The sequence below is a fragment of the Dermacentor variabilis genome, chromosome 7, assembly GCF_050947875.1.
Source record: "Dermacentor variabilis isolate Ectoservices chromosome 7, ASM5094787v1, whole genome shotgun sequence".
In the NCBI taxonomy this organism is placed as follows: Eukaryota; Metazoa; Arthropoda; class Arachnida; order Ixodida; family Ixodidae; genus Dermacentor; species Dermacentor variabilis.
The window spans coordinates 155,583,436-155,611,080 of NC_134574.1; the positions used below are offsets into that span (position 1 = coordinate 155,583,436).

At 43.4% G+C, this 27,645-nt stretch overlaps 2 protein-coding genes across 2 annotated transcripts in view; one reads left to right on the forward strand and one right to left on the reverse strand.

The window, feature by feature from the left end:
* LOC142588235 (Golgi resident protein GCP60) lies at positions 1 to 26,041 on the forward strand. Its single transcript, XM_075699798.1, has 9 exons — positions 1 to 200; positions 752 to 893; positions 974 to 1,114; positions 2,982 to 3,095; positions 8,193 to 8,280; positions 11,184 to 11,415; positions 15,092 to 15,189; positions 16,331 to 16,517; positions 19,811 to 26,041. Exons 1-9 carry the CDS (start codon positions 32 to 34, stop codon positions 20,047 to 20,049), a joined length of 1,410 nt encoding a protein of 469 aa, XP_075555913.1. The 5' UTR covers positions 1 to 31; the 3' UTR covers positions 20,050 to 26,041.
* Srp14 (signal recognition particle 14) overlaps positions 26,001 to 27,645 on the reverse strand; it is a 5,585-nt gene continuing 3,940 nt past the window's right edge. The window contains exon 5 of the mRNA XM_075699800.1: positions 26,001 to 26,113. Within this exon, the coding sequence (XP_075555915.1) occupies positions 26,030 to 26,113 (84 nt within the window). The 3' untranslated portion in view covers positions 26,001 to 26,029. The remainder of the gene's footprint in view (positions 26,114 to 27,645) is intronic.

A 27,645-nucleotide genomic window follows, 5' to 3' on the forward strand; every position in this document is an offset into this window, starting at 1 on the left:
CGCCCCAGTACTCGCTGCCAGCGTTGCAGCAATGGCGAACGCCAGCAATGGGCCGGTCCGAGGTCCCGGCTGCGAAGAAACAGGGTCCAAAATCAGTAGTCTTCCACAATCACAGGTCACCACTGAGCAGGATGCCTGTACTGTCACCTGGGGATTCACACTCGATCAACTGTACAAAATGGCCACTGCGTTTTTCAAGGGTAAGCGCCGTCTCTGCTGTCGCGCTGTCTTACTTCCGCTGATTGTTTTTGCGTTTTTACTCTAAACCATGTTGTTCTTGATTCTAATGGTACACGCGTGTCGTCTGTTCATGACAACGCGTGAAAGGGGTACGGCTTGCCGCAATCTGAGCGACCAAGCTCCCACCACATCACTGAGCGCACACGCTAAAGAAAAGGTCGTGTGAGCCATGTGAAATCATTGAAGGGGGAAAAAAATTATGCGAGAATCATCCCTTATTTTTAATCGCGCTGTAAATGTAAATAACGTGTGTGTGATTACGTAGACTGGCCTGTGACAAGAAATACTATTACAACAGCAATTAGATTTGACGCGAACGTAGCTGCAAATGTATTTTGAACCACCCTAATCTGCACAAGATCATGAATCCTTAGGAGATAATCACCGATAATTGGTTGCCTACGTCCGACTCAACTGGACCTGTGTTTTATTACATTGTCGGCTTGCCATGCACTCTTTTTCTCTGATCAGCATTCTTTTCCCCTTTTTTTAACTTTTCCAACTCGTACAGAACATGAAGGAAAAGCCTTCCACATTTCTTACGAAGACAAGGTGAATCTTGTAGCCTACACACTCCAAGTAACACATGGAAAGTACAACCCAGAGAGATGTAAACCTCTTGGCTACCTCGACGTCGTAGGAAGGGACAGGAGGTGTGTATTGAAAGGCTTGGACTCAGTCAGTTTTGCTTTATCTTTATTTGACTGACATGCATTGCTTGTTTCCTTAACAGGCAAGCCTGGACTTCATTAGGAGACACAGACCGTGAGACAGCCATGAAGAAGTTCATTGAGTTGCTCAACCTTAAATGCCCCCTATTCCGACCATTCATTGAAGCACACAAGGCAGATATGGAAGAGAAAGAGCGTAAAAGGTGAACTTATCGGACCTATTTTCACTGATGCCAATTAAAGAAATGGAGAATATGAAAGTCATGTATGCCTCAGAGATATTTAAATTGCAATTTTGGTGCATATTACTCGAGAAGCAGGTTTCATTGAATTTTATTGCAAAGGGTGGCCGAATGGGGAAATTCCCTAACCGAATGCATTCAACTATTGAGCTGTACACAGAATATTTTCTCATATTTGAAAAAGGGAATAGTGTTTTAGTGGATCTATTGGAAGAAAACATTTATATTTACATTATTTGGTAAGGGCATGTAATGACATTCACAGCAGCACATCTGGTGAACTGAGGAGCTTGCAAATGATAATGTACTTCTTTCAGTTACCCGGTGCACTATGACGATGACAGTAATGAAACGAGAACAGCACGTCACCATATGCATGTAGACTCTTGTGTTCATGAAGAGGTCCGAATGTAGTGGCACCAGCCATCTGTTTAAAGGAGGTTCAACTAGGATGTTGGCCGAAGAAAATGTTATAGTCTTCAAGCACAGGTGGAATGATGCTTTTGTAGAACAGGAGAGCAACATGTCCTAAACTGCACGAGCAGTATCTAGCGATAACTGCTTGTGCAAGAGCCTCGCAGTGTTAGTGCAAAGGTCTACATTTACAAGGTGTCTTGTCTTCTCTCAGCTTACAGAGCTGCATGCTTTGACAGCTGCTTTCTTTGATGGGGACAAAGTGCAAAGATGCTTATGCAGTTGGATTTAGGTGCATGTTAAAAAATTCCAGCTGGTCAAAATTACTTTGGACCCCCCCACTCTGGCGTTCCTCACTATGCAGTTTTGGGATGTTAGACACCACAATTTATTTATGGGCAGCTGATTTCACAGTCAGAAGTATTGTTTGCAATGCCACAGTGCAAAACAGAAGCAGAAATTGCACCATCTCTGTACTTTGAATGCTTTGTGTGCATGAGGTTTGGAACTCTGCTGTGGCTGCGTCATTGTTCTGCCAATCACTGCATGCACATTGCATGCAACACACCCCAGATTCCTGCGCAGAGCTTGTTACCATTGGCAACAGATTGATTTTGCGTTGCATACAGTTCGGATGCACTGGTAAGCAGAATGGTGAAATGACTATAGCTGAGTTGTGAAGACCATGCACATGAAACATTCATAGTGTATGCCAAATTGTGTAATGTCCCCTCTTGTTACTTGGTCTGGTGCTATAGATCATGCTCCTGACTGTGCTGCCTAAGCATGCAGCAGGGAGACTAGGCACATCTTAAATGTAGCTATGCACTCTCACACCAGCTGGTGTTAAACCAGGTGTGATAACTCACTAGTGAAAATTTAGTTCTACCTTGTTCTACCTTCTGCCATATGAGAACATAAATTATGTCATGTCTAACATACTCGGAAAGCACCTGTCCAAGCACTTGAAATATGTGCTTGGTAGAAAACGTGAAAAACAGTGAAAAAGTGAAGCCACTACATGACGACATGCTGACACTGAGAACAAACACCCAGCTTTCTGTCTTCCAACTAGTTTTACTAAAACACATTACATATATTAGTCAAACTTGCAGCACATTTCTAATTTGAAGTGTTTCAAGATGTATGCAACACACTAGAATTATTTTTGTCAGTGAATTTGTTTTTGATACTCTGTTTAGGCATGCACACAGCACCCATAGGGGAAATGAAATTTATAACTCGTTCTGTAATTTTAGGGGGCGTGAACTTTGGTCAGGGCTATCAGCACCATGTTAACAGTTGATGCACTTGCTGTGTTTTGTGACAGCGTGTTGCGCGTGTCGTGTCGAAAGTGCATGTCATGTCCGGCTAATGTGTTGCAGTTCTTTAAGGTTTGTAATTCATCTTCTAGGCAGGAAGAAGAGGAGGAAAGGAGGAGAGAGCAAGAAGAAGAAAGGGAAAGGCAGAGGTTAGAAGAAGAAGTTTCCAGACAAGAACAGGAGCGGCAAAGACAGCTCGAGCAAAAGTGAGTGCATAACCCTTTCAGACGATAAAAAAGGACGATAGAAAAAGGAAAAAGCTCGCAAAAAAAAACAGAATTGTTTTTTTTCCAGCCTGCAACTTATTCTGTAGATGGTATTACGCAAGACCTAGTGAGAATTTTGTGCCTGAAAAAGAAATTTTACTAGAAAATATTTTTTTTGCACTGTAGTGAAGGTGGGCTAAACTGCGCACTGGTAGATTTCATAGCACACTCTTACTTTCCTTATTTACAATGTTTCAGCACGACACACTGCATTGCAAAATTGTTCTCAGTTAAAAAAGTTGGGCTCTCTGAATTGCCGCTGTTTCTTTTCAACATGAGTTGTAGTGGTCGCTTGTCCTACAGAGTATGCTACAGCAATCTACGCTTTAGAGCAGCTGGCGACACAACAACAAAACAAAATGGGTCTGTGTTCACAACATCACTCATCACCAGGCTGCTTGCATCATCTCGGGTTGTGTACAACAAGCACAGAGCAGTAGCGGAGCACAAATCTTATTGAGATGCTGCAGAAAAAATACAACAGTACCGGATGAGTTGGGCTCATTGTCCGTCTTTACTGAGGTATTGAGCACATTATAAGAACCATGTGCATGTCTTTACCTTTGTCTCGGTTTGGTTGTAGGATATGGTCTTGTTTACATGCCCTACTTCCAAGAACTTTCTTTTTCTTGCTTATTTGAAGCGTGCTGAATGCCAACACCTCTTATGAGTCTGAATGATAGAAGCGGTTTTATATCGCAATAGATGTACAAGGACGCCATTCTAAAAGAAATTAATCATACTAGCTTGACAACTTTTTTTTATCCCAAATGCCTCATTGATGTGCATAAAGTGGGCTCCACTTATTGGCTATTTCAGTTAAAATTGTGACTATACGGTATATAGATGTAGGACACTGCCAAAAATGCCTGTCGCTGCGTTAAAAGGTAAAATGACTATTCCACCACTGATCGATGGTTTCTGGCATCTCCTTTGAAACAGGGCGGCAATGAATAGTCGCGCAGCTTGCTGAGCTAAACAGGTTTTACTATATCTATTGCAGCCTAAATTTTTGTCTATCTCTTCTTTTTATATTCTCTACACTAAAAACTATCTTTTTATTATGCTGTTACTTAGGTCTACAACACTTTGGCTCCTTTCTCTTCCCGACCATTATCTAGCTTACCTTGACCGCTGTCTAGTTAACACTGCCACCAGCTTTGAATCCTACTGTATTTGGAAGGTGGATGTTCCCTACCGCCAGTAAAAAAAAAAAAAAAAAGGAGTTCTGTTTGGATTTTATAATGGGAACCAACTGACACCAATTGGACATCGTCGGAGGCCCAAGTTCCAATAGGTCTTCATGGGAAATCCAGTTGGTTCCACTTGGGCATCATAAGAAGTTCAGTTGGTCCCAGTTGGATATCACTGGAACTTGGCAAGCCAATTGGTCTCAACTGGGCCCAATTAGAAGTCACCACATGAGTAATCTCGTGAAACAACATAATAGTTGATAATAATAATAGCACATTTATAATTTTAATTTTCAAGTAAAAGGTATTTTGGGGTAACTGAGAGAAGCATCTAGCTTTCTGTCAAGTTAAAAATCTGTCTTGAGATTTCACCAATTTCTCATGAACCACTGGCACCACATTGGTCAACCAAATTTCGCTTACATATATAGCTTCAGCAAAATTTTATACTGCGCGACGAAGACGGGATGTGAAGAGAAACATAGATGCACACGCACTGCATTTTGTGTGTGCAACTATATTTCTGTTCATGTCCTGTCTTCTTTGTGCAATTTAAATTTTGCTGAATCTGAACCGACTAGCCCAACGACATGCCCTACTTCACATATATAGCACCTGACATGTATCTACCATAGTGAAGTGGTACGTGAACGTTGGGTACATCAGTGAAGAGAATTGCTGTGGTTTGTTCATGCACGAGTTTGCTTCTTGAAAGGACTTTCAAGTATATCCATTTCACAGCAAAGTCTGGGCCCATTTAGTTTTTTTTTCTTTTATTTGTTTTTCATGTTGGCCACAAAGAGTTCAATTCCAGAGACCAATTGGGTCCAATTGTGTTCAAAAGACCAGTTGGCCCAATTGGACCTGTTGGATTTTTCCGATGGTTGTCCTAAAACACAATTAGATATATCCAAGTCGTTTCACTTGGAAATTTCCAACTGGTTTGAGCAATGTTATGAGTGTCCCCTTTGGAACGGGGGTGGTGGGTTGTGCCACCAAGCTTTTGCTATTATACTGCCTAATGTCCTACCCAAGTTAAAGAAGGAAAAAAAACACTATGAACTCCCACGACCACATTTTCTGATGCCCTATTGCGAACTTTGTTTTTGTACGTCTTCGTTTTTTGTCGTTTCCCTACTTTTCTTCCACCAATCTTCCAGTCGCCTCTTACTAATCTCTATTGCGGACGTGTTTACTTTTCCCCTGCTCTTGCTGAACTCAAGGGCTTCAAGGAGGCCAGTGATGCCTAAATCGACTGCTGTGTAGACGTCTTCACATTCTGATAAAGCATGCTCCAAAGTTTCCCTAGCTTTACCGCAGCAAGCACTTGCTTCTTCTTCCTTCTTATATCTTGCTTTATAGGTGCGTGTTCTAAGGCATCCCAATCTCGCTTTGAAAAGTAATGAGCTTCCCTTTGAGTAATCATAAATTGTTTCTTTCCTCATTTTGTTTTTTTTCCTCATAAATAGTTACTCATGGCAGGTTCTTTTCCATTGCCGCCACCAATGAGATTATTTCGGCCTCTCTGATTTTCCGCTTGACGTTCTTTGTCGCCCGCGACAGCGCCGCCCAGTGGCAGGCGCGCACTTTGGAGCCAGATGTGTCGCTTTCGACTAGTTTGGCGCGCCAAACGAAAATCGTTGCGGAGAGACGCGCTTCGGCGCCGCCAGAGGCGGTTTTGTCGCTCGCGTAGGGAGCCTAGCTCGCATCGAGCGCAGCGCTTCGTCCCGCTTCGATCTAGTGTCCGAGCCTGATCACCGTACGGGACCGGATGGTCGCGTTTTCTACAGGTGCGTCCCTCATCGTCTGCACTAGACGTAGCCGCGACCCTTGTCACGTCTCTCGCGCAGGCCGATCGATTTGATGTAAAGGTGCGGGCAACCATTCGTAGCCAAGTGACCCGAGCGCGCCGCGAAACGTTTACGCGCAGGAAGCGAAGGGTGGGCTTTGCCGCCACACTCCGGTGTCCTGCAGCGCAGCGCTCTGCTGACAGTTGCATTTTGCGAGTCGTCACATAGGTAGTTGCCGTTTAGCATCGGCCGCCTTCGCTTGACGCCTCGAAAATTGCCGGGGCGTTCCGCCACGCGAACGCTCGACTCCGCCGCTTTTCGCGGCCGAGAGTCCCGTGTTTTGCGCCTCTGGTCCGGTGCGCCGTAAGCTGAGACGCGGCTGGGTCCGATCGATCCGGCTGGAACGGCTTGCGCCCGCGTTGTATGTATTGACTCGCTCGGCGCTTTGCAATGGCGCAGACTCGATGCGCGATTCCTGTCGTCTGCCCGTTGCGCGGCGCCAACTTTTCAAGCGGTGAAAAGTGCGGAATAAGCCGGCAGGCGCCGTGTCCTACTATAGTTGTGTGTTGTCGCGCATTTCCGTTTTCGCTCTGAGGGGATCGCTGTGTGTTGTGCCGTTAACGTCCGCACTGGTTGTGTAGTTCTTTTTTAACAAGTTTAAAGGGACCCTGAAGGAGTTTTTTTTTCGCGTTTTTGCACGAACACACTAACTTGGTTGGGGAGGGCCTTGTGCACATTAAGGGCCAATTTGTAAATGATCTGCGCAAACGCAGACCGTTTAAAATGAATTTGAAGGATCTCGCATCCTTACCGACCAAGGCGACGGCTTTCCGTGCACTTTCCGTGAACATCTGTTGCCCCTGCCCATTCTGCTTAGAATGGGTGAGCGATACGTGGCTCCGGCAAGAGATCTCATTGGTTTCCCGTGTGACACTTTAGGTCTTTGATAATACTCTAAGCTTGCCGCTGCGCTAATCTTTTTCTAATAGTATATGCATACATAGTAATTTGTTTGCACATAAACATGTGAATAAAAATGCCATTAAATTGATTTGTAGTATTAAATAATTATTAGATAGACGAGTAGTGTTTTTGTTAGTTTTCTAGCAGTGTTGAAAGCACATTTCAGGCAAACCTTACTTGTTTTTTGTAAGGTCGGTGATGTGAAGTTCTTTTGTTGGGGTGATCACCACGGAGCATTTTTTTTTAATGGTACATTACGTTCAGATTTACATGACGCAGTGTTATGTTGTATGCACGTAACAAATGTACATTATAAAAAAATTCGTAAAGTGTGCGTTGCTTGCCTAATGATGTTCAACTTCGGGTTGACGATGTGACGTGTTTCTCTTTCTTGTAATCTCATGTTTTTCCAATTAAGTGTCATGTAATACGAAGGTGGTGGGTTCTGTCCCTACCGGTGACAAGTTATCTTTTTGTCTGCTTTTACTTCCCTTTTCTTCATTATATTCTGCATTTCGGTTTCACAACAAATTACCCCATGCTTTCCTTTAACATTTAATTTTAACAAAATCGAGCCCTTCTGTTTTCTTTCTTCTCGTTCATTATGTAGTCTTGTTCTTTTGTACCTCCCTCCTGCTTACAGTCTTTCTTAAGGCTACCAGTAATGCGTAAATAAATAAATAAATAAATAAATAAATAAATAAATAAATAAATAAATGTTGTCTTTCTGGTAAATTTCTTGTTCGCCTGCAGTTTTACACACTTGCATTTTGGTTGCCAGTTTTCTCAGTTTAGTTATTTCTTTATGTAAGCATGATCCTTTCTTCTGTAGGCTTCTTCTCGGAGTGTGCATGCACTTTTTCTCATCCTGTGTTTTCAGGATTAAGTGACATCCTGTAATGAGCATAACAGCATAATTGAACGAATTCAAATGTAACAAATAATTGGATGTAACAAAGTAAATCTACAACATTTCTCATAAATACCAAGATGCAACAAATATATTTTTATAATGAATATAAATTATAACAAAGCTATTTTAGTATCGGACACTACTGTTATCAGAAGTGTTTCCTTGTGTTTTGCTGCAGACGGCTAATACAGGAGGCACTCAACCGGCAAACCTATCACCAGTTCAAGGCCTATGCTGAGCAGCAGTTTCCTGGCAACCCTGAACAGGTCAGTGCGGTCATTTATGAGCCATGATGCATATGCAGAACTGGGTGCACTCTGCTGCGGTATAGCGTGCTTCATTTGCATTGTGTGTTAGCATTGCTGCTGCAGTGTAAACAACTGGGCCATCATCTGGGGTAAAGTGTGGCCATTATGAGGGACACTTTACCTCGAGGGCTCCTGCTTAAATACCTGCAAACAGAAAAATAGCTTTGCACGACATACATGATACCTAATTCAGTGAGGTTTATTGCATTTAAAAGGAAAAGTAATAACCTGCAGACTTTAGGAAGAGGTGTTTTATTTACGCCATCAGTGATGTTCCTGCATTGAGTGTTGGCCACAGCATCAGCATAACTGGCAGAACGAACGAGTCCACCGAAGGATGAAAAAAGAGAGCGAATGCAGAGCACAGCGGAGGCGTGAGGTACAGTGAAAGCATGAGGAGGGAAGTGGAGAAGGAAGTGGGGAAGGAGAAGGAAAAGTAGTTTGAATACTGAAAATAAAAAAAAAAGACATCAATTTTACTACCCTGTAACTTGGTCTGTAATATCACAGGTCTGTAATTGCACCTATTAGAACATACAAAGCGGGGCAGGGTGGAGGAAAAGATATGTATTGCCACGTGTTTATTTCTTGTTTTGATTGTGCGCTATGGCATGACTCTAAAGTATACCGTATTTGTATGTAAATAACGTGACTGCGAATATAATGCAAGGGAGCTTTCGGTCTGAGAAATTGATTAAATGTATATATATATTAGTAAAATTACTATGCAAACAGGACTTAATACTATAGGAACAGGAAACAACGCTAAATAGCGGATGGTCGCAGGGCTTTATTCATCATTACTGTGAAGTGCAGTCGCAAAATAATGTCAGAGGGCAAATGCCGACATATTTATTACTTTCAGCTAAAATACCGTGGAACGACGCCATTCTCGCTGACAGTGATGAATGTGTGCCTGCTGCCACTTCGCTTGAGTCGAAGCGGCAGTGGGCATGGAAAGCACGACGCAGCGTGGCGAGCAGGGGACATAAAAAAAAGAATCTTGTTATATTTGTGTTATGGAATCCGAATACACCTGAGGAGTGTTCTGAAGCCAGGAATTTGGAAATATATCGCATTATATTCGTGTAAATACAGTGTCACTAATTTGTGAGTTGGCTTTTTGCTAAACCTTCGTAAGCATAATAATAGTTTTGTGTAAGCTGTAAACTCATTTATCAAATTTATCTGCTTGAGGTGGTCCAACAGATGCACTTTACAGAACTGTGATGTCTGTTTTTGGTGCAGAGTTACGGATCTGTAAACTTACGTTAAGTAATGGAATTCCTGTACGAGCACCTACTACAACAGAATAAATAAATAAGCTGAAAGTCCTTCAAAATAAAATTCTTAGAGGGTGAATCAGGAAGCCTTTGCCGCTATTTTTTATTAGCCAAAATAAGGTACATACAGGTAATTACTAACACATGTCTCATTCTACGTACCTTACGCTATTTTTCCACGTAGCCACCACACCGATTTAGATATTGGTCCCGTTGCAGTAGTAAATTGAGATGCCCCTGAGGTACAATTCGTCCGGCTGACCGTGGAACCACCGTCACGCTGCTGTCTTGGCTTCATCGTTGCACTGAATCACTGACCTGCCAGAAACTTCTTCAGCGGACGTATACACCTTTCCCCATACGTGGGCTGAATTTCCCTGTGGATTTCTGTGGGTGTTCGTCCCTTGCTCCATAGAAAATGAATCACAATTCGTTGCTTGTACGCCGTGGACCATATGAAGCACAACTGCCATCTTCAACAACTGACAGCAGTGCCGTGCCGTTGAGCTACCGGCAGATAAGGCCAGGCTGGTACAAGAAGGGTCCACCGCTGGGAATGGATATGTTTCGCATTTGCAGCCATCAATTGGCTTTAAAAAAACAAAAAAAAAAACACTAGGGACAAAGACTTTCTAATTTGCCCTTGTAGGTATTGTTTGCAAGGTTCTGTACCATCCTCGTACCACTGATTCCAGAAAACATAACACTGTTTCCATTCAATCAGTGTTTTAATTATTAACTCTACCACCAATATAAAGTTGGATAGCTAAAATTGATAATGCACTAAACAGTATTCCAAACATTTCTGGAATCAGTACCACCGATTCCAAAAAACATAACACTGTTCCCATCATATCAGTGTTTTAATTATTAACTCTACCACCAATATAAAGTTGGATAGCTAAAATTGATAATGCACCAAACAGTATTCCAAACAATTTTGAAATCAGTACCACCGATTCCAAAAAACATAACACTGTTCCCATCCAATCAGTGTTTTAATTATTAACTCTACCACCAATATAAAATTGAATAGCTAAAAATGATAATGCACCAAACACTATAGCAAGCTTACGAACAAATTTACAGTGTGTTACACTGCTTGACATACGGAACAATGGCATGTAAATAGATGCTGTACAAGCCGCGGCAGACAGATGTTCTGTTGGTAAACTTAAATTTTCTGGGAACAAAATCATTGATTCTAATAGTACTGTTTTCTTCACAGAGCTATGAAACAGATATGTAATTCCCAAATTTAAACTTTCCTCTAAACACACATACCGCAGTTTATAATGTTTTCGTGTACTTTATTGTTTTCTTGTAGTATTTCAGTTTTGTATAACTGCACCTGTTATATCGCAGCCATTGCTGTTTATCCTGTGCGTACAGGCATAGGCCACAATCTCTTGAGCTGCCTGCACTACTTTTCCCCTGGCCCTCCTTGCAAAAACATTTTTGTTGCAAATATACGTTGTTGTGTTGGTGTTCTAGAATATATTGGGCAAATGCTCTCGTTTAGAAACTGTGGGTGCAGTTGAGTCTGTTGTTCTAATGTGTACTCCCTCTTTCTTGCAGCAAGGTGTGCTGATCCGGCAGCTACAGGAGCAGCACTATCACCAGTACATGCAGCAGGTGCTCAATCAGCAGCAGCAGCAGCAGACAGCGATGGCTGATGGGGGCGACACGGCCGACGGTCGACCGCCAGCAGATCCACAGCCGGTGGTGGCTAACGGGGGTGAGGGCGACACCAAGGGTGAAGAGGGAGACAGCTCGGCTGATGAGGAGTCCACCGAGGAAGGTGGGCAAGGTGTGTGTTGGGCTTTGTATTTTGCATTTGGTGTCTAAAAGAAAGCATTTCTTTCACTGCGATAGCAATTAGCCCGGTAATGCCTGAAAACAGTTCGACATTGAGAGAAATTAGAAAAATTTGTTCAGCTTACTTCTGGCCATGGAGAGTGCATTTATATTTTAAAAAAATAATAAAAATTGTTATGTTGAAACTTAACTTTATTTAGTTAATTCTACAACTGAAAACTCATTCCATTGGATCAAAAATGTTACTATAGGCTATCTGCTAAATTTACCGTGCTTAAGTAAGAATATTGGTGTACTATACTTGGTGTAGTGTATAGTGAAACATCGTTAAACTGTAGTTGGTCAGAGCTTGGAAAAAGTACGTACTAAACGGTAGTACTGCTTAACCAAAATAGCATGAAATTGCCCTCTTACCTGCCAAGAACAGAACTCTGAGATAGTGCGATGAAAGTGCAAAAACGTGCGGTATTTATTCACTTCGTGCGACAAGTCTTATTTTCGTTCCATGCCGCGGCGGTTTAGCAGCGATGACAACGGCCTCAAACTCAAAGCTCCGAGCCAGCTATTCAGCCAGTCCCCTCTTCTCGGTAAACACTCGCATAACAGATTCCTCGTTTGAGTTGCATATTCTCCGTGCACGGGTGTGGTAGCGCTGTAGAGGTCACGGGGCGCCTTTTTCATTGCGGGGTGCTGTTCTTGTTGCAACGATTGCATTCATGAGGCTGACGTAATGCATAGCTTCTGCCACTGTCGTGTCTGAATTGCCCGTGCTGTTGCTTTCCATGTCATCCTCATCACTGTTGTTAGGTGACACTTGGCAACAACAGAGGGAACGATGACGAAAAGTCAAACCTCGTAGCCAACATCTTTTCGCTGTCGCAGTGACGCTGCCGAGCAACTTTGCATTCCAAATGCCACTCACCGTAGTCAACGGTAGATCCCCGTCGCGTGCCAGTGCCGATTTCTTCGTCCCACGTTCGATAGTAGAACGATGTCTAATTTTTCTTCTGTGCTGGGCACCCAGTGTTTTTATCCGAGCTTTGGCATGATGCGAGTCTTATGGCGTTTTTCACTGGTCGATCTGGAGTGGCTGCCGAAATCCTAGAGCGAACGCTCGGGCTTCACAAATCCAAATCGGCCAGCGGAGTGCAAAAACGCTTCGCGGGGGGATCACACAGGAAGTCTGCATACACGGGATGCAAACAGGTTCCGGAAACCATGCCCAACTGCTGCTCTGTACGTTTCCATGGCAACCGAAGTCCCGTCCCCCATGCGTAATTTGACTGTGGCAGTTGCAGAGTCCATCATTTCCATGTCGCGCCCGCAAGGATTGTGCATGGACAACATGCATAGAAGGCTTCCTACAGCACCTTTGTCGCCACGTAATCGCTGTCGTCCAAGCTCTCATCGCTAAACGTGAGCTCTGCAGCAGCACCGAATGCAGCCTTTTGCAAAGCAGCACAATGTTGTGCATACCAACCAAGTACCAATTTCGCTTGAAGACGGAAGTGACGCGAGCTATTTCCGCCCGAATCCGCATCTCGGTTGCGGAGCAAGTGAGAGCGATCAGGTGCGGAGCGAGTTGATCCAAAACAACCAGCGGAAAGCGCGAACCCGCTTTAGATCGACCAGTGAAATTTGGATTCGTTGTAATGGAGCAAGAAATCTTGCTCCGAATCGACCAGTGAAAGACGCCATTAGCTTGCATGATGCCACAACCATGGCCACAATGCTCTCTGGCACGGCGTCAAAATTATGTTGATGTGGCTTCACGTGCAAATGCATAGGGCGCGTGCAAGCCTTTGTTCCGATCTCTGAAGCTTGTTCTGCCAGTTTGCCCAATGGGGACGACGCACTGCCGTGATTGCGCGACGAAAAGTGAAAGGACTACGTGCTAACTGATACGTACGCAATAAGCTGGTACGGTTTATGCGGATACAAAAGGCATTATGTTCAGTGGCTGCTGAGTCGTAGATTTGACTTTACTTGCGTACTAAACCTTGCTTGGTGTATGTAGTAGTGTTGAAAGCAGATCACATTAAAACATGCTGGTGGCAGTGCGAGGCATGGTTGATATTTCCTTTCATCGGTGCAGGCACATAAGTGCTTAGAGACCGCCGTTGTGTCAAGGAAATCATCACGAGAGACAAATGGTGCACACGTGAGTTCTGGCGAGTAGACTGCACAAGGAAGCAGATTGCACTGAAAGTTAATATCTCCTCTCAAAATCTGCTAGCTGGAGATACAGTTCAGACCACTTATAACGTAACTGCTTATATTGCAGGACCGGATGTAATGCGGCCTTTTCAGACTCCCGGTTTTTCTTCTGATAGAGCTCCAAGTATGCACATACCACTTATAGTGCGGACACGCAAGGTGAAATACCAGTTATAATGTGGTCCCTGGAAAATCCTGCAGACAAAGAGAAGGCAGCAAGCGCACTCTTCAACCAGGTGCGCCGCCCGAGGGGAGAGCGACCAGGGTGTTGCGAAGGAGGCGACATGGAGCAAACGAACAAGGAACAAAGGGGGAAAAAAAAAATACAGCGGCAGTGTGCTGGCTCACCATGTGTGTGGGGGTTGCCTAGGCAACGGAAAAGCCTGTTTCTCCGGCCGCTTGTCAGCGGCACACGGTCCGCATTGAATGTCTGTGCATTGTCGCTCTTTAGCTGTTCACTTTGTATGCAGAGAGTAAATACAGTCGCCGAGTGATTCTTTTTACGACATGGATGGGGTCGCAATAATAGTCTGAATGATCGGCCAGGCCAGAAAAACGAATTTCGAGGGTAAAAATCAATTTTTTGTTTTTTACAGCTTCAGGACCACGGAAAAATTGGTTGAGGCCACGAGCACGTTTGCATTCGCCCGTCACGGTGCGAGTCTTTGTGAAGCACAAACATCATGCATGCGACCTTGACTTCAGACGCTGTCATTTTGAATTCTGTCCTGCAAGTTCACAAGTTCGAAACATTGTCCACACGCAAGCTTTTGCCGTTCCTACCAGTATGCACACACAGAAACTATTTCTATGCGCACTTGCTGTAGTTGCCGGCTGATCGCCCGCGAACCCCACTTCACACATGCTACTGCCTGTGTGCATGATCTTGTGCCACATCGATGTGTATCCGTATTCGGGGAAAAGACGTATATCAAGGAGGAGCTTCTCTCAATGATATGCTGCCTGGCACTCCCACTGGTTAGGGCTAACCAGCACCGTTTCGTTGGGAGTTGGCGGCCAAAGTTGCGGTTTGGCACGGAGTCCACAAAATGCTCTGCAGCGGCTGTATAGCGCTTGGAAAGCAGGGGAACCACCTCACCAGTGAAAGTGAGGGTACATCCCGGTCGTGTGCTTCGATTCCCAACAAAGGCGGCTGCTTGGTCTACATGTTGGTCTATGTGTGCACAGCCTTTGAAATATTGCTGTTTTGGTTGTGGTGCATAAATTAATGATTCCACCTATTTACATTATAAGCTGGTCTGTGGTGTATTGCTCAGTTTGTATTGCTCAGTATTGCCCAGTGAATGGTTGCTCAAGTACATCAAGGTCTTTCTCTTGACTGAGCTGGCCATTTTTTATTTCAAGCTGAATTAATTTCATTGGCTCCGAACTTGTGCCATCAGTTGTACTGCAGCTGATTAATGGAGCACACATTATTACTGCTACTGCAGCGTTACCGACAATTGCAACGGCGTCGATGTGGACCCGCAAGGACATAAAGGAGTTCAAAGATGGCATCCGCAAGGAAGGCAGCAACGGAATCCTAAAGGTGAGGATTGTCACTTGTCCTTACGGCAGGAGTGGTTCACGTAGCTGGCCAGTTTATTTAATAGCGAGCTTATTTGTACAGTCGAACCCAGATATATAGAACTTGGGTATAGCAAATTATTGTGTATAATGAACAGCTGTAAAATCCTCTCAAAAATTTTTTGTGTAAGACTTTCTTTTTATATAATGAATTATTGATACATCAAACTATTTCGCGATATCCTTCAGGTTCAATATATCCGAGTTCGACTTTATGTGTATCACCATTTTACGGAATGATGGAACGTAACAGATTTGGGCAGTAGTGCTTATAGAGTTATTTTGTGACACCGAGTTGAACTAGAGCACACTGTCCATGTTCTGCTTAGCTGCTGGTGTATACAAAGGCATCAGTAGCAACAGTCGTTAACGCATTAAAACTTCTTTCTGGGCGAGTTGGTGCATACTTGACATGAAAACTGTTTACAGCGCAAACACATGCAACCACAAAGCATAAGGGACAGGGACGAAACAGTTGACCAGCGAGTTTAGATTCGACTACTGCTCGCTGCTATTATTGCAATTTGAGTGTTGCTCGCTCGTATTTCTGGGCACAAGTTTGCCCAATAAAGAGGTGCTTAACTCAGTCTTGTCAGTGCTGCATTTTGCTGCAGCGCTTGTGTCCTGTCCCTTATGCTTTGTGGTTGCATGTGTTTGCGCTGTAAACAGTTTTCATGTCAAGTCGTTAACGCACACTGTAAAATACCGAGCATTGGCTCATACCACAATAAGCGCCCGCCTTGTACTTTTGAGCCATTTGAACAGAAGCAAAGTACACATCAAGTGCCCACAGCCCCCTATTTTAGCTAAATTGGGGGTGTTTGCTCTCAGATGTAGTAAGCGCCCTTCCCCAAGTTTTCCACAATTGTCTTATAATTTTTAGTGGCTGCTTGCTTGGTATGTTATGGTACCTTCCTTCTTTTTATTTTTTTCTTTGGCAAGAACACTCATAGAACACAAATATTTCTAATGCATTGTGGTTAGACAGAGGGTCACAGGATGTGTCTACCAGCACTGCTGCTGCCATCTACATCTGCGTATCTTTAAGGATTCCGTAAACAACCCATAAACGGGACAGGCTATACTCCCTTGCTGTGCTGCAGGTGGGTCATGGCGAAGTGGTGACCGTGCGTGTGCCGACGCATCCCAACGGCAACTGTCTCTTCTGGGAGTTCGCGACAGACAGCTATGACCTGGGCTTTGGCATCTATTTTGAATGGACTGCCGAACCAGGCAACCAGATGTCTGTGCACGTCAGCGAGAGTGAAGAAGAAGACGAGGAGGAAGAAGGTAAGTGGCTCCAATCTTTTTGAAGAGAACTCACTTTATCACATTGTTGTGATGGCGAAAAATGCAGCACTGACAAGACTGAGTTAAGCACCTCTTTATTGGGCAAACTTGTGCCCAGAAATACGAGCGAGCAACACTCAAATTGCAATAATAGCAGCGAGCAGTAGTCGAATCTAAACTCGCTGGTCAACTGTTTCCACAATCTATACATGTACCGCTGTATATTCCAGAATCCAGAGCAATCGCTGGTGGTTGCGTACAGCACCAATCGTGTCTTGTGCGCATTCCGATTGGACTAGGCTCTTGCGCTATAGAATCGGCGACAGTATTGAACCACTTTTGGATTCAGTAGGGCACATCATGCACTGTATGATAATTGGGTAAAAGTGATCATCTGTTTATCATAAAGCATTATCTTGATGCTGCAATCAACATGAACATTAAACAAGTAAAAAATAAAATAAAGCAAGTCGAAAGTGTGCACTGAAGCACAGAATTCTTCCACGCAACTAAATTGTGACGTCAACCTGAACAAGTGCAACAAAAGTGCCCCAAGGCTTGATAGGTACAGTTTTTCGATGTCATGTATCCTTAAGCACTAAGGCATTCTATTAGGAGAGATTTCAAAATCAAATATGAAATTAATGGCCCATGCCCCTGAAGATAAAGTGTGAAATATAGTGCACATGTAAAGAAACGGAATTAACAAAAGTATGTCAAAATATGTACTTTCCAAGCTGCATGGTAAGTCGGAGCGATGCTAATAATGCATAGGTATATGCCAACTAGCCGTTACATCAAGTTATATGGTGGAGTCAAGTACATCACAACATAAAGATAATTTAATCAAAAGTGATGCAGGAAAGGCAATAAAGTGGTGGTAACATTTAATTGCTCTACAAAAATATGTAAACAACGGTTGTTTGTACAGGATGAAAGAAAAAGGAAGGTTTTCAGTTCCACCTGAAGCGTGAAGTAGTGGTGGAGATGGCTAACTGCATTATTACATTTACAGTTTGTACTTCTAACATAGTAGTAGTATTTTCAGAAGACATTCACAGTGTCACACAAGCTACTTTCCTCCAAGAACGACAGCTTCTACTTATCCTGTCTTTGACTGCTGCTGGCTCTACTTTTTGCATTGGTGCTGGCTGGTTAACTCGTGTGTGCGCAGCAACCATGGCCCCATCATAGAATACAGGACTACCGCATGGTGCTCCCACTTCACAAGTGTCCTGGAGGCACAGTTTGGGCTCTGGTTTCTGCAAGTTTAAGGTCCTAGATTCGATAGTGGCAGGTGCTTTCTTTTTTTTTTCAATATTTTGTTAGCGTTTTACTTTATTGTTGACATAAAGACATGACCATAGTCATTACCATGGGGCTACCATAACAAAATCAAACTGCTCTGAATTAAGCTGAAAAGTTGCTGCATAGGGGCTTCTAGCTGCAACCCCGCTAATACAGTAGCCATTTTGGCAGGCAGAATGAATCCAGCCACTATGTCATAAGTGCGTTGTGTTTTCTTGTGTGTGCCCATTGCACCAACACAGATTTAAAAGTTTGTTTAGCGTGGGGCAGAACTACAGTAGAACCCTGTTAGTACTTTTTTTTTAGGGGACCATGAAAAGAGAATGTGTGATCCAGGAAAAACTAACAGCTTGTGACAACATTACAGATGAGGAAAAAGAAATCTGCTATTGAAAACCTGCTGTAAATAAAGCTCATTATTGCTGCGTGATGGTTAGATTGAATGTTAAACATTTTTCTTTTGCATTCACAACTGTTTGGGATTTCCATCAGCGCTGGATTTGAATGTTTGTTTGAATCAGCTTTTTTTTTTTTATCTTGCAATGGCAGCTCCTTTTAAGTTTTCGCTCAGCCATGTATATCGAAGTAACTGTGCAAGGTACTACCATAAGCTGCAATAGTGACTGACAACGTGGGTGTGGGGGCAGTTGTTTGTGCAGTTGTTGTTTTGTTTTTGACGTCTTGAGCCATATTGAAATTGGTGTCAATGGCTGACGCTATCGCACAATGTGATTAGACATACGTGACTTAGGCTTCTATTTGTGACATAGCATTCTCAAGTTCCCGCACCGCTTGCACTGTGAATTGACCTTTCTTTTGCAACATGCACCAGTCAACATATGTATCGTCAATAGACGATGCTGCAATTGGTAGTGCAGCTTTTGGATGTAACAAACGATGAAGGGAAGTATGATAAACGGAAAGCTAATGTATACATCCCTATGGGAACCAAACTGGACCACCGTTTGAAAGCGTAAGAGCTGGTAGAGAGCAACAAACAGGAACAAGTGATGGAACTGCTGCTACATTTGCTCCAAACTGCTACAAAGAGCAAATCTTGCTATATGTTGCTGCAAAAGCCTCACTTTGGCAACGATCACTTCATGCCTGATCCTGAGGGTCCTGTTGTGCATCTGGTGGTAATAATCAAGAAGGCAAAACCAGAACTTGCACATACTTCCATTGCTTCATTATAGCCTATGTGTGGTGGCGCATCAGCATTTTCAGTTACGAATCTGCATACACATGTTGATTCATGAGAGCAACAAAGAGGGGGTACATCATGCCCGGCCTTGTAAGTGTGGCGGTTCAACTAAGCCACACTTCTCAGAGCTGCAAAAGGTCACCCACAAGCAACAGCAGCAGCGACTAAGTGTGGAAGTGTTAGTAGAGAGCACAAAATGCAAATGAAACTCGAGCGATTCCGATTTGCTTGGAAAAAAAGGCAAATGAAGAAAATCTTCATGATGAAATCAAATCAACAAAACAGGTGCTGAACTCCGAATCTTTATAGGGATGAAAAAATTTATGTTGTAATGCTGTATGCAAAATGAGATTCCACTTTCTGTACATCTGGTAATCTGTCATTTCTATATTGCAGCTGTCTTGTAAGCTACTTGCTAACTGGTGCAGTTCACAAGTTCGTAACTCATGACATCGCACCTTTAATTAAAGTTTTTGTTTTAGAATTCCTTTCTAGGTGCAAGTTAGTGCAATTTTTAAGAGTTGCAGAGCTTGTCTTATATAATGAATTTGTTTTGTATCATTTACTTTTTCAACATGCCTTGTTACAAGAGCCAAATTGTCTCCCACAAAAGGAAAATCTTTGTTGCAAGAGCTGCTACAAGAAGCCTGTTCCAGTAATGAGGAAGGTATCAACAAGCTTCTGCCGTATATGCGATGTTTGAATTCGTCTGTGCGTTTCGAATGGCATGCGCGTGCTTGGAGCAAATCTGAGGCACTGATTCGCGCCCTCCATGCTGCAGAGGAGCGCTCTGCAGAAAGCGGAGACGTGGAGAAAGGCTCGCAGGGGGACCCCCACGGCTTGACCCACCAGTCGTCGATGAGCCTGGTGATTCCGGTGTTTCGCCGAGACTGTCACGAGGAGGTGTACGCTGGCAGCCACTTGTACCCTGGCCAGGGTGTCTACCTCCTCAAGTTCGACAACTCCTACTCCCTATGGCGCTCAAAGACCCTCTACTACCGCGTTTACTACACTCGATGAGCCCCCTCACGCTGGCAGCCCACCACAAAGACGCAACCGTTGCCAAGTGCCCGTGCCGACAACCTGGGCAGCGTAATGAGCTAAAGTGTTAGAAATGTTTCAGCTGCATTTTTTTTTTTCGTTTCCTCCCCTCCTGTTTCATCTTGATGACAGAAATGGCATTGGAGGACTGTTTATAACATCCCACCACCATCTGTATATCACCCGAAAGAAGCAAATGATGAAACATTAACCGATGTTGCCTGTACAGGGTTTGCTGATTGCATGCAAGTTCAGGATTTCGAAATTTGTTTTGGCTGACAGGGCAGGGTGAACTGGACTAGAAGAGCTTTCACCTCATGGCACAAACCAAAACACTGTCAGATACGATTTATTCCATAGCCATGCGGCTTGGTGGGGCACTACTGGCTACAATAGAATATGAAAAAAATTGATTTTGCCAGCGATGGCCGAGCTGCAAGATGGAGAAAGTGCAGTGCCATTGAGCTAATAAACACCCAAAGCATGACAAAAGTTTATGCACAAAAAGAATGTAAATTATCTTTTCTCTGAAAGCTTTATTCTGCCCAAGAGAGACTCGTGGAAGGGTAAAATTTCAAATAAATGTGCTAGGGCTGATCAAGAAGCTTTATTTCTAGTTGACACTGTGCTTTTGTTTTCACTGACATGCTTTGGGAAAAACTTTTGTTTTTTGTGGAAGGATGGTTAAGTAGTCAAGTTGCTAGTGATCCAGTATAAGCGAAGTGCAAACAGATGACAACTAGGAATGCGAGACCCCAAGCGTTGTTCTTGCATATCTTCCTAGTTGTGCATTTGCATGCATTTTCTGTCACGCTTCACTGAGGTATAGTGCCTCCAACAACATAACAGCCGTGTGGGTAAGAGCAATGACTCATGGCTAATGCTCCTTATCTGCGTTCCCGCTGTTGTGCCAAGAGTCATGCAGCTTTGGATGTCATGGTAGTAAATATAATTGTGCCAGCTGGTGTGTGTGCAAATCAGGACAGTCCAGTTCCGCCACAGCACAGCCTAATCCGGTGCTTGTGTACACTTCATTTATATTTCCTTTAACGAAACAAAAAAGGTTCTCATTGACAAAGAAAATCAAAGGCAACATTTGTTCGTCTCGAGTCTTGCACCTAAGCGTCGATATGTGATGTCACGGGTTCCAAAGCCACTTTAACTGGAAAAGTGGTGCCTCTTTTGCCTGGCAGCTTATATGCCACACTTTCACCATGTGCCACTTCACCTTCCTGCTCACGTGGCGCAGTCATGTTGTGCCAGCAACACAACCGTACTGCTTCCGTACTGTTCCGTGCTGCATAGTTCATGCCAGGAGCCATATTCGCCAATGGTCACTTTCTGATACTTTTGCTTGTCATGGCATCTAGCGCAATGCCTCTTTAGGACATTGAACATTTTGCCCACTAGCTGAGCTAACCAACATTCATTCACTATAGGCAGAACTGTTGGGCCTCTAAATAATTAATGACCGGATATGATGTAAATCTCAAATGTTTCTCACAAATGTTGATATGTAACAAACAATTATGAGATGTCATTAAGGTACCTTTAGTGTAAAATGTGACCTTGTTGATAACGGGGTTCGACTAGGTTATCTTAAAAGTGACAGATCCAGATTATGACCCCCCCCCCCCATAAAAGAAAATAAAAATTGTATGCCAGCGCATCCCAGCATGCATACGTGCACGAACCCCAACAATGGTGCACAAGGTATGTGACTAAGGGGTAAGGTGGGGAACATTAAGGGTCCTTTGGCGGTGTAGCACAAAAGCACTGCTTTCTGTGGTTTTAAAAGTATGTGCACTAAATTCCTGCAATCTTGTTACCGCAGAGAGTTTGATTGTGAGCATAAGTTTGGTGCCATAAGCGGCTATGGGAAAACCATGCGCATACTTCCCAGCATTATGCAGTAGTATACAAAGAGATATATTATGGTTTTTCTGTGACAGGTTCATTACTGACAATTAAAAAGCCATCAGTCGGTCCTTTTTGATATTCTCTTGTAGTATGCACACTTGTGCCGTTAGGGGGGTGATGATGCGCAATGTTATGTTTATTTTGCCGCATTTCTTATGGTGCTCCCTGTTGCCCGCGTTCCCCAGCTTGTGTGCTAGTGCGTTTTGCGCTAGTGTATATGTGCACTTCTCTTTTATCCCTTGTCATTACACCTGAAGTAGCAAGCCCAGCTCGTAGCTAGGCTAACCTTCTGCAGTTGTCATTGAATTAATCTCACTCTTGTGTGCGAGCTTTGTGACATACTGATCGATGTACAGTTTGCTTGTGATAAATTTTTGGAATAGGCAGGTTTTTCAGACAATTGGATAGGAAAAGTGGTGTGAATAATGCAGCGTTGAGTGTTTTGAGGCCATTGGCCGAGGCTAGCAGTCTGGAATGATGCAGCAACAGGCTCACAAGACTGAAAATGTTAAATATGGCATCTTTTTGTTCGCTTCTGTGTGTATATGGGGCCCTATTAGCCCCCCTCCTCTATAATTCAGTGCTAATTAGACAATGGAACTCCCCCCCCCCCCCTAAAAAAAAAAAAAAAAACGCACATGCAACCTTTCAGCAACTGGTGCAAGCATGGTTGGGGGAAAACAAGTTAATCAGAATTGCATTTTCTGAACATAATTTCGTAGGCCTCTCTCGGAAGGAATAACTTGTGGCAGAAAGTTTTTTCGGTTTCTTCTCACAGGTGTAGAATGAAATGGGAGAAGCAGCAGCTGAGATATTGTTAAATCCAAGGCACAAGTAAGGCCAGTCTAATTTGCAGCCAAATCTCCACAAATGGCCGTGTAAGGGTAAACGCTGAAACTGTATATATCGCATCAAGTTCTTCATGTGTAGGTGTATTGTGCCTGCAAAATTAACATTGGCTGTGGCTTGGACACCACAGCCATTTCCTTGCTGCTTTGTGTACTGTTAAAATTTATGCTAGCAAGCTTTTTTTCTTTTGTTCAGCCGTCATACAAAGGCAGACAGTGGTGCTTCACAGGGCAGAGAGTAGAGCGAATGTTGTCGTTTCTTGTTTCGGTTATGTGCACACTGGGTGATTAATTTGTTTATATACATAGTACTATGCTGTGCTATACATTGTGTATATAGGAGTACTATCTGGTATGTGTGATCCTTCTAGCTAAAGTGCTAGTTGATTTGCACTCAAAATTTCATGCACTGGTAGTATTTCGCAGTGCATGACGTTTAATTCTGTGTTCGGGAGCACTGTTCGCCAGCTTAGTTCGGAATAAATTCTAAGTACACGTTCCCTTGTGGCTATGTCAGACCAGAAACATAAAATGCAGGGAAAAGGGAATGTTGGCGCCAAATGTCGCTGTGAACGAAACAAAGAGCGCCATGTTTCTAATAAACAGCGTCACTGTTCCATTGCAGCAAACCAGACAGTTGTTGTCTGTCTGCCATCCCCACAGATGAGGTGTACTTTATTAACGCTGCACGAAACAGGCAAGTGATGCACCCAAACGTGGCAGCAAACTGCATGCACTGCGACATGAAACCAGCAGTTTAGCCGAAAGGTTAATGCCTACATAGTGCTCCTGTTCATCCAACATTTGGTACACGAGGTGCCGAAGGTGCACTTCACGGTTGTGGAGAGTGAAATGGTAATTAGGGCATGCTGCACACTTCATGTGACTGTAGCTCTCCGATCGTAGGGGGTGTGGTAGGGTCTAATCAACCAATCAACAAGAGAGAAACAAAACCGAACTTCACTTCAATGCATTGATCTACCATACCGTATGTGATCAGAGCAGCAAGTTCCCTAAAATGTTCAAGGTGCCGATTGAAAATGCTGTTTACATTGTGTTACTCATAGTGCATTAGTAGATATACTTTTGTTGTTGTTGTGCTCGGGAGAGGAGAGGCATCTTGCCTATAGCAACAATTGCCAGACCTCTGTGCTTTATAGTCGATCACCACTGTGTCTGGACATCAAAATGTGGGGACTAGCAGGTGCTCTACAACTGGCATGATTAAGGAACTCTGCTTGTAGTGGCAAGTATGTACTACAAGAACGTAAGCCTTGCACATGAACTCAAAACGCTGGTGCATAATCAGGGTAGCAGTTCAAGAAAGAGAAATTGAGGGAATTTAAGGACTTTTGTAGCCGCAACAAAAATTTTTCACAACTAGTGAAACATTACTTTGGATGGTTTAAAAACTATTGCTGGCAACCGACTTGTTCTTGTTAACCACAAATGATTGCCAAACAAAAATGTGATGAAAAGGTTACCTAGAAAACTGCTAGAAAGTTGCTATATTGTATAGGATCAATGGGATTTTCGAATTTGGCATATATTTGTCTAAAATAAAGGGCCCCTTACCACTTCTAGCAGTGCACTGATCATGCCATGATGATTGTGTCTGTAAAGTATTGCACCAATATATGCCACGAAACCAGCTGAAACTTCCAAAGGCCTGTGCGTTCTTCATCACTAAGGGACCACTTGCACCGTCAAGGAGATGTCAAACAGATAGTGCCTGCAGCACACAAATAGCCACAGCAGGGCGACCATATCGAAAAAAAAAAAAAACCCTACGTTATAACCTCCCTATAATCGTATGGGGCAAGTCCGATATGATTATACAAAAATTTAAACCCATGTGTTCCCATGGATAACATTGGTTTCTATGTGAGATCTCGAAACATTCATATACTGGATATTAAAAACACACGGGACAGGCTCCATATGACATATGGGAACATAGGGGTTTTTGTAGAATTGCCATTTGTTCAAGTGGTATTACTGGATATGGGGCTTTTTTTTTTTTTGTTCTGATAGGGAACAGCTTGGGGATTCCTGTGAAACACAGAGCAAACATAAACGCATCTGCTAATATATGCCTCACAGTAAAAAGGGAGGAAAGACAAGAATAATGTCAGAAGTGGGCCTTCGGCTTCAATATGGGAGGCAGGAAAGGAACACTGCTTGTGGCCCCGGTAGGGGCATTGAGAGAGATGCTGCAGGGAAGGTAGCTTGACGACTCATACCATTGCTTTTGCTGCATCATTTGTTTCCATCTCGGATACCACTAAGAACTAACTTACACTCAAACCGCACGCCTGTCACATGCGTACAGTTGTGCGAAAAATTGCATGTCTCACACAGATGCACAAATTTTGGTTTGCGCTGCTTGTGCAGACCCAGTGTACACTGAACTTTGTGCACCTCTGTCTGAAAAACCACCCAGTCATGTGAAAGCGTAAGTCGGCCCGAAATTCTTATTAAATATTCTTGCAGTAGAATGCTCCTGAGGTGATGCTTTAAAATGGTCAGTGTATAACTGAAACTTTTAACGAGGCCAGGTGAGGGGCCCTTTAAGGACAAATGTGCAAAAAAGTCCTTGAAGTGTTGCAAAAAATACAGAATACAAGGATTTTAAAACACTTTCCGGTGTGTAAGGACTTTCAACGTGTTAATCTGAATATGGTGTTCTATATTCAAGGGTTTCGAGGACTGCTTGAAACCCCTCAAGTTCTTGCTCTTGGGCAACACTGAGCCAGTTCATCATTGCAAAAGCACTTTTTGTTCTTTTTTTCAGTGCATTTTTTTCCGTTGTGTATATATACTAAACTTTAGCTCACATGTGACATTGCAATTGCCCAAAGACGCTGGCACAAAGTGTGACTTGTACAATTACTGTTGAAATTTTTATTCCACGATGATGGGCCAGTTCTCTGGGAAAGCCCGCTGGTTGAACTGCTCCCAGCATTGCTTACAAAGCAGTCGCATACCAGCTTGCGCGCCCAGTAATATTGTACGACATAAGCGCAGCATGAGTAAGTTATTACGAAATGGTTTTGTATGCCTGGATGGTTTTGTGTGGTTTCAGAAATATGCTAGCCTGCATGATTGGTGCAGGTTTTACTAAACTAATGAGAGTGATACAGACTGACAGTTTTGCTCTCGTCTTGTACAAAAAAAATTAATAAATAGCTTTACTGAGTGGCCTTGGCAGTGCTCTTCTTCTTGTCTTTCTTCTTGAGTCCATCAATGTTTCCTTTGAGAAGGTTGGCGTATGCCTGCAAGAAAACATTTCAACTGTGCACAGATTCTCATGCCGCACTTGACACTTAACACGGTAAAATCGACTTTGGTAAACTTGATTTTGTTGGGACCAATGAAATTGATCTAATTATCCGGTGGGCCAAATTCAAAATAATGTGTGTAAAACATGTCGGAACACAACCACTGCTTCGTTTTCGGGTATTTGTTCGACTCTTGGCTGTAAATTGGGAGTTTTAACGTGTCTCCGATGCATTTACTGTCCCCTAAGCACCACCACCAGTTGGGTGAACATGAACAGTGAATCGCGTAAGCAAGAGCATTGACAACAGTGCTCGTGTGTGTGCGATTTAAGGTTTGTCTCAACAAGTGCGCTGACTTTAGAATGATCCTAACCACATCAATACCTCCTGAACCGTCCAGACAGGCGCTGCCACTATCGGGGTTATTATTAGGGTCAGGTGCATGCACGATGACCAGTCATGTGGCGAAGGCCAATTTCATGACCGAAATAACAAGTTCGGATCTATAGAAATGAATGGGGTGCGGGCCAGCACTTTCGCTCGGGATCGAATTAACTGAATCACTTATTTAACTGGGGCCAAATTCACAGAAGTATAGCTATCTTGCGGAACAAACTGGCGCATATCGATAGGTTCGGCCAGTGTTAATGTTTTACACAGGGACAACAGTAAAGAGAACACTGCTGAATAATTAACAACTGAATTTTATTAAAGGAAGGGTCGATCTCTTGTGAGGGTCGATCTCCTGTTATTGTTTCGAACTTTTAATATTTAAGTCTGAGAAGAGCTAACATCAAAAATATGCGCTGTAGGTGTTTTTTTCTCCATTACATTTGTTTGTGGGTTTCCGCTCTCAAAATTCCGAGGAATAACTTTGTAAAGGATGAAAGACAAAGTATGAGCCACTTTGGTGGTAGAAGAGTGGTTGGGTATGCACGGTTTGGAATTTGGTTCGAAATTCCTTTTGCCGAAGCGACGTTCGGCGCTGGACGCCATCACTGGATTTTCTGCGAGGCGGGGCCCTTCTGCGCCATCTAAACGATATTCTTATCCGAGGCTTGTCCACACGAACACGCTATTCTTGGATAAGGCGAACAACGACACGCCAAGAAAGGCAGGAGCTGCATTCTTTGAGGCCGTGGCTATGCACAAGAATGTCTTTCTCATGGTTGAGGGCAGCGCAAGGGACGAAGAAAATAGCGAGACTTTGTTGTTGGGCTTTCTCCGTCTTCATCTTTTGCACTGCCCCTAACCATGTATCTAATCTATCTTGCCCAATGCTCTGCTCTTCTGAATATATTTCTTCTGTGTGTACAAGCCTCAAAGAGGAATATAATTTAAATATGCAATTTCAGTTTTCCTGTCTTATAGGCTTATACTTTCTCCATCCCTTCAACAAAAATTAAGTTATTAGCAGTGTTCTCATTTCCTTTCTGACGATACAGTTTATATGCTGCCTTTCATCAGCACACAGCAATAATGCAAGCACAGACATTTACAGGTTGGGTTGGGAACAACTTTACAAC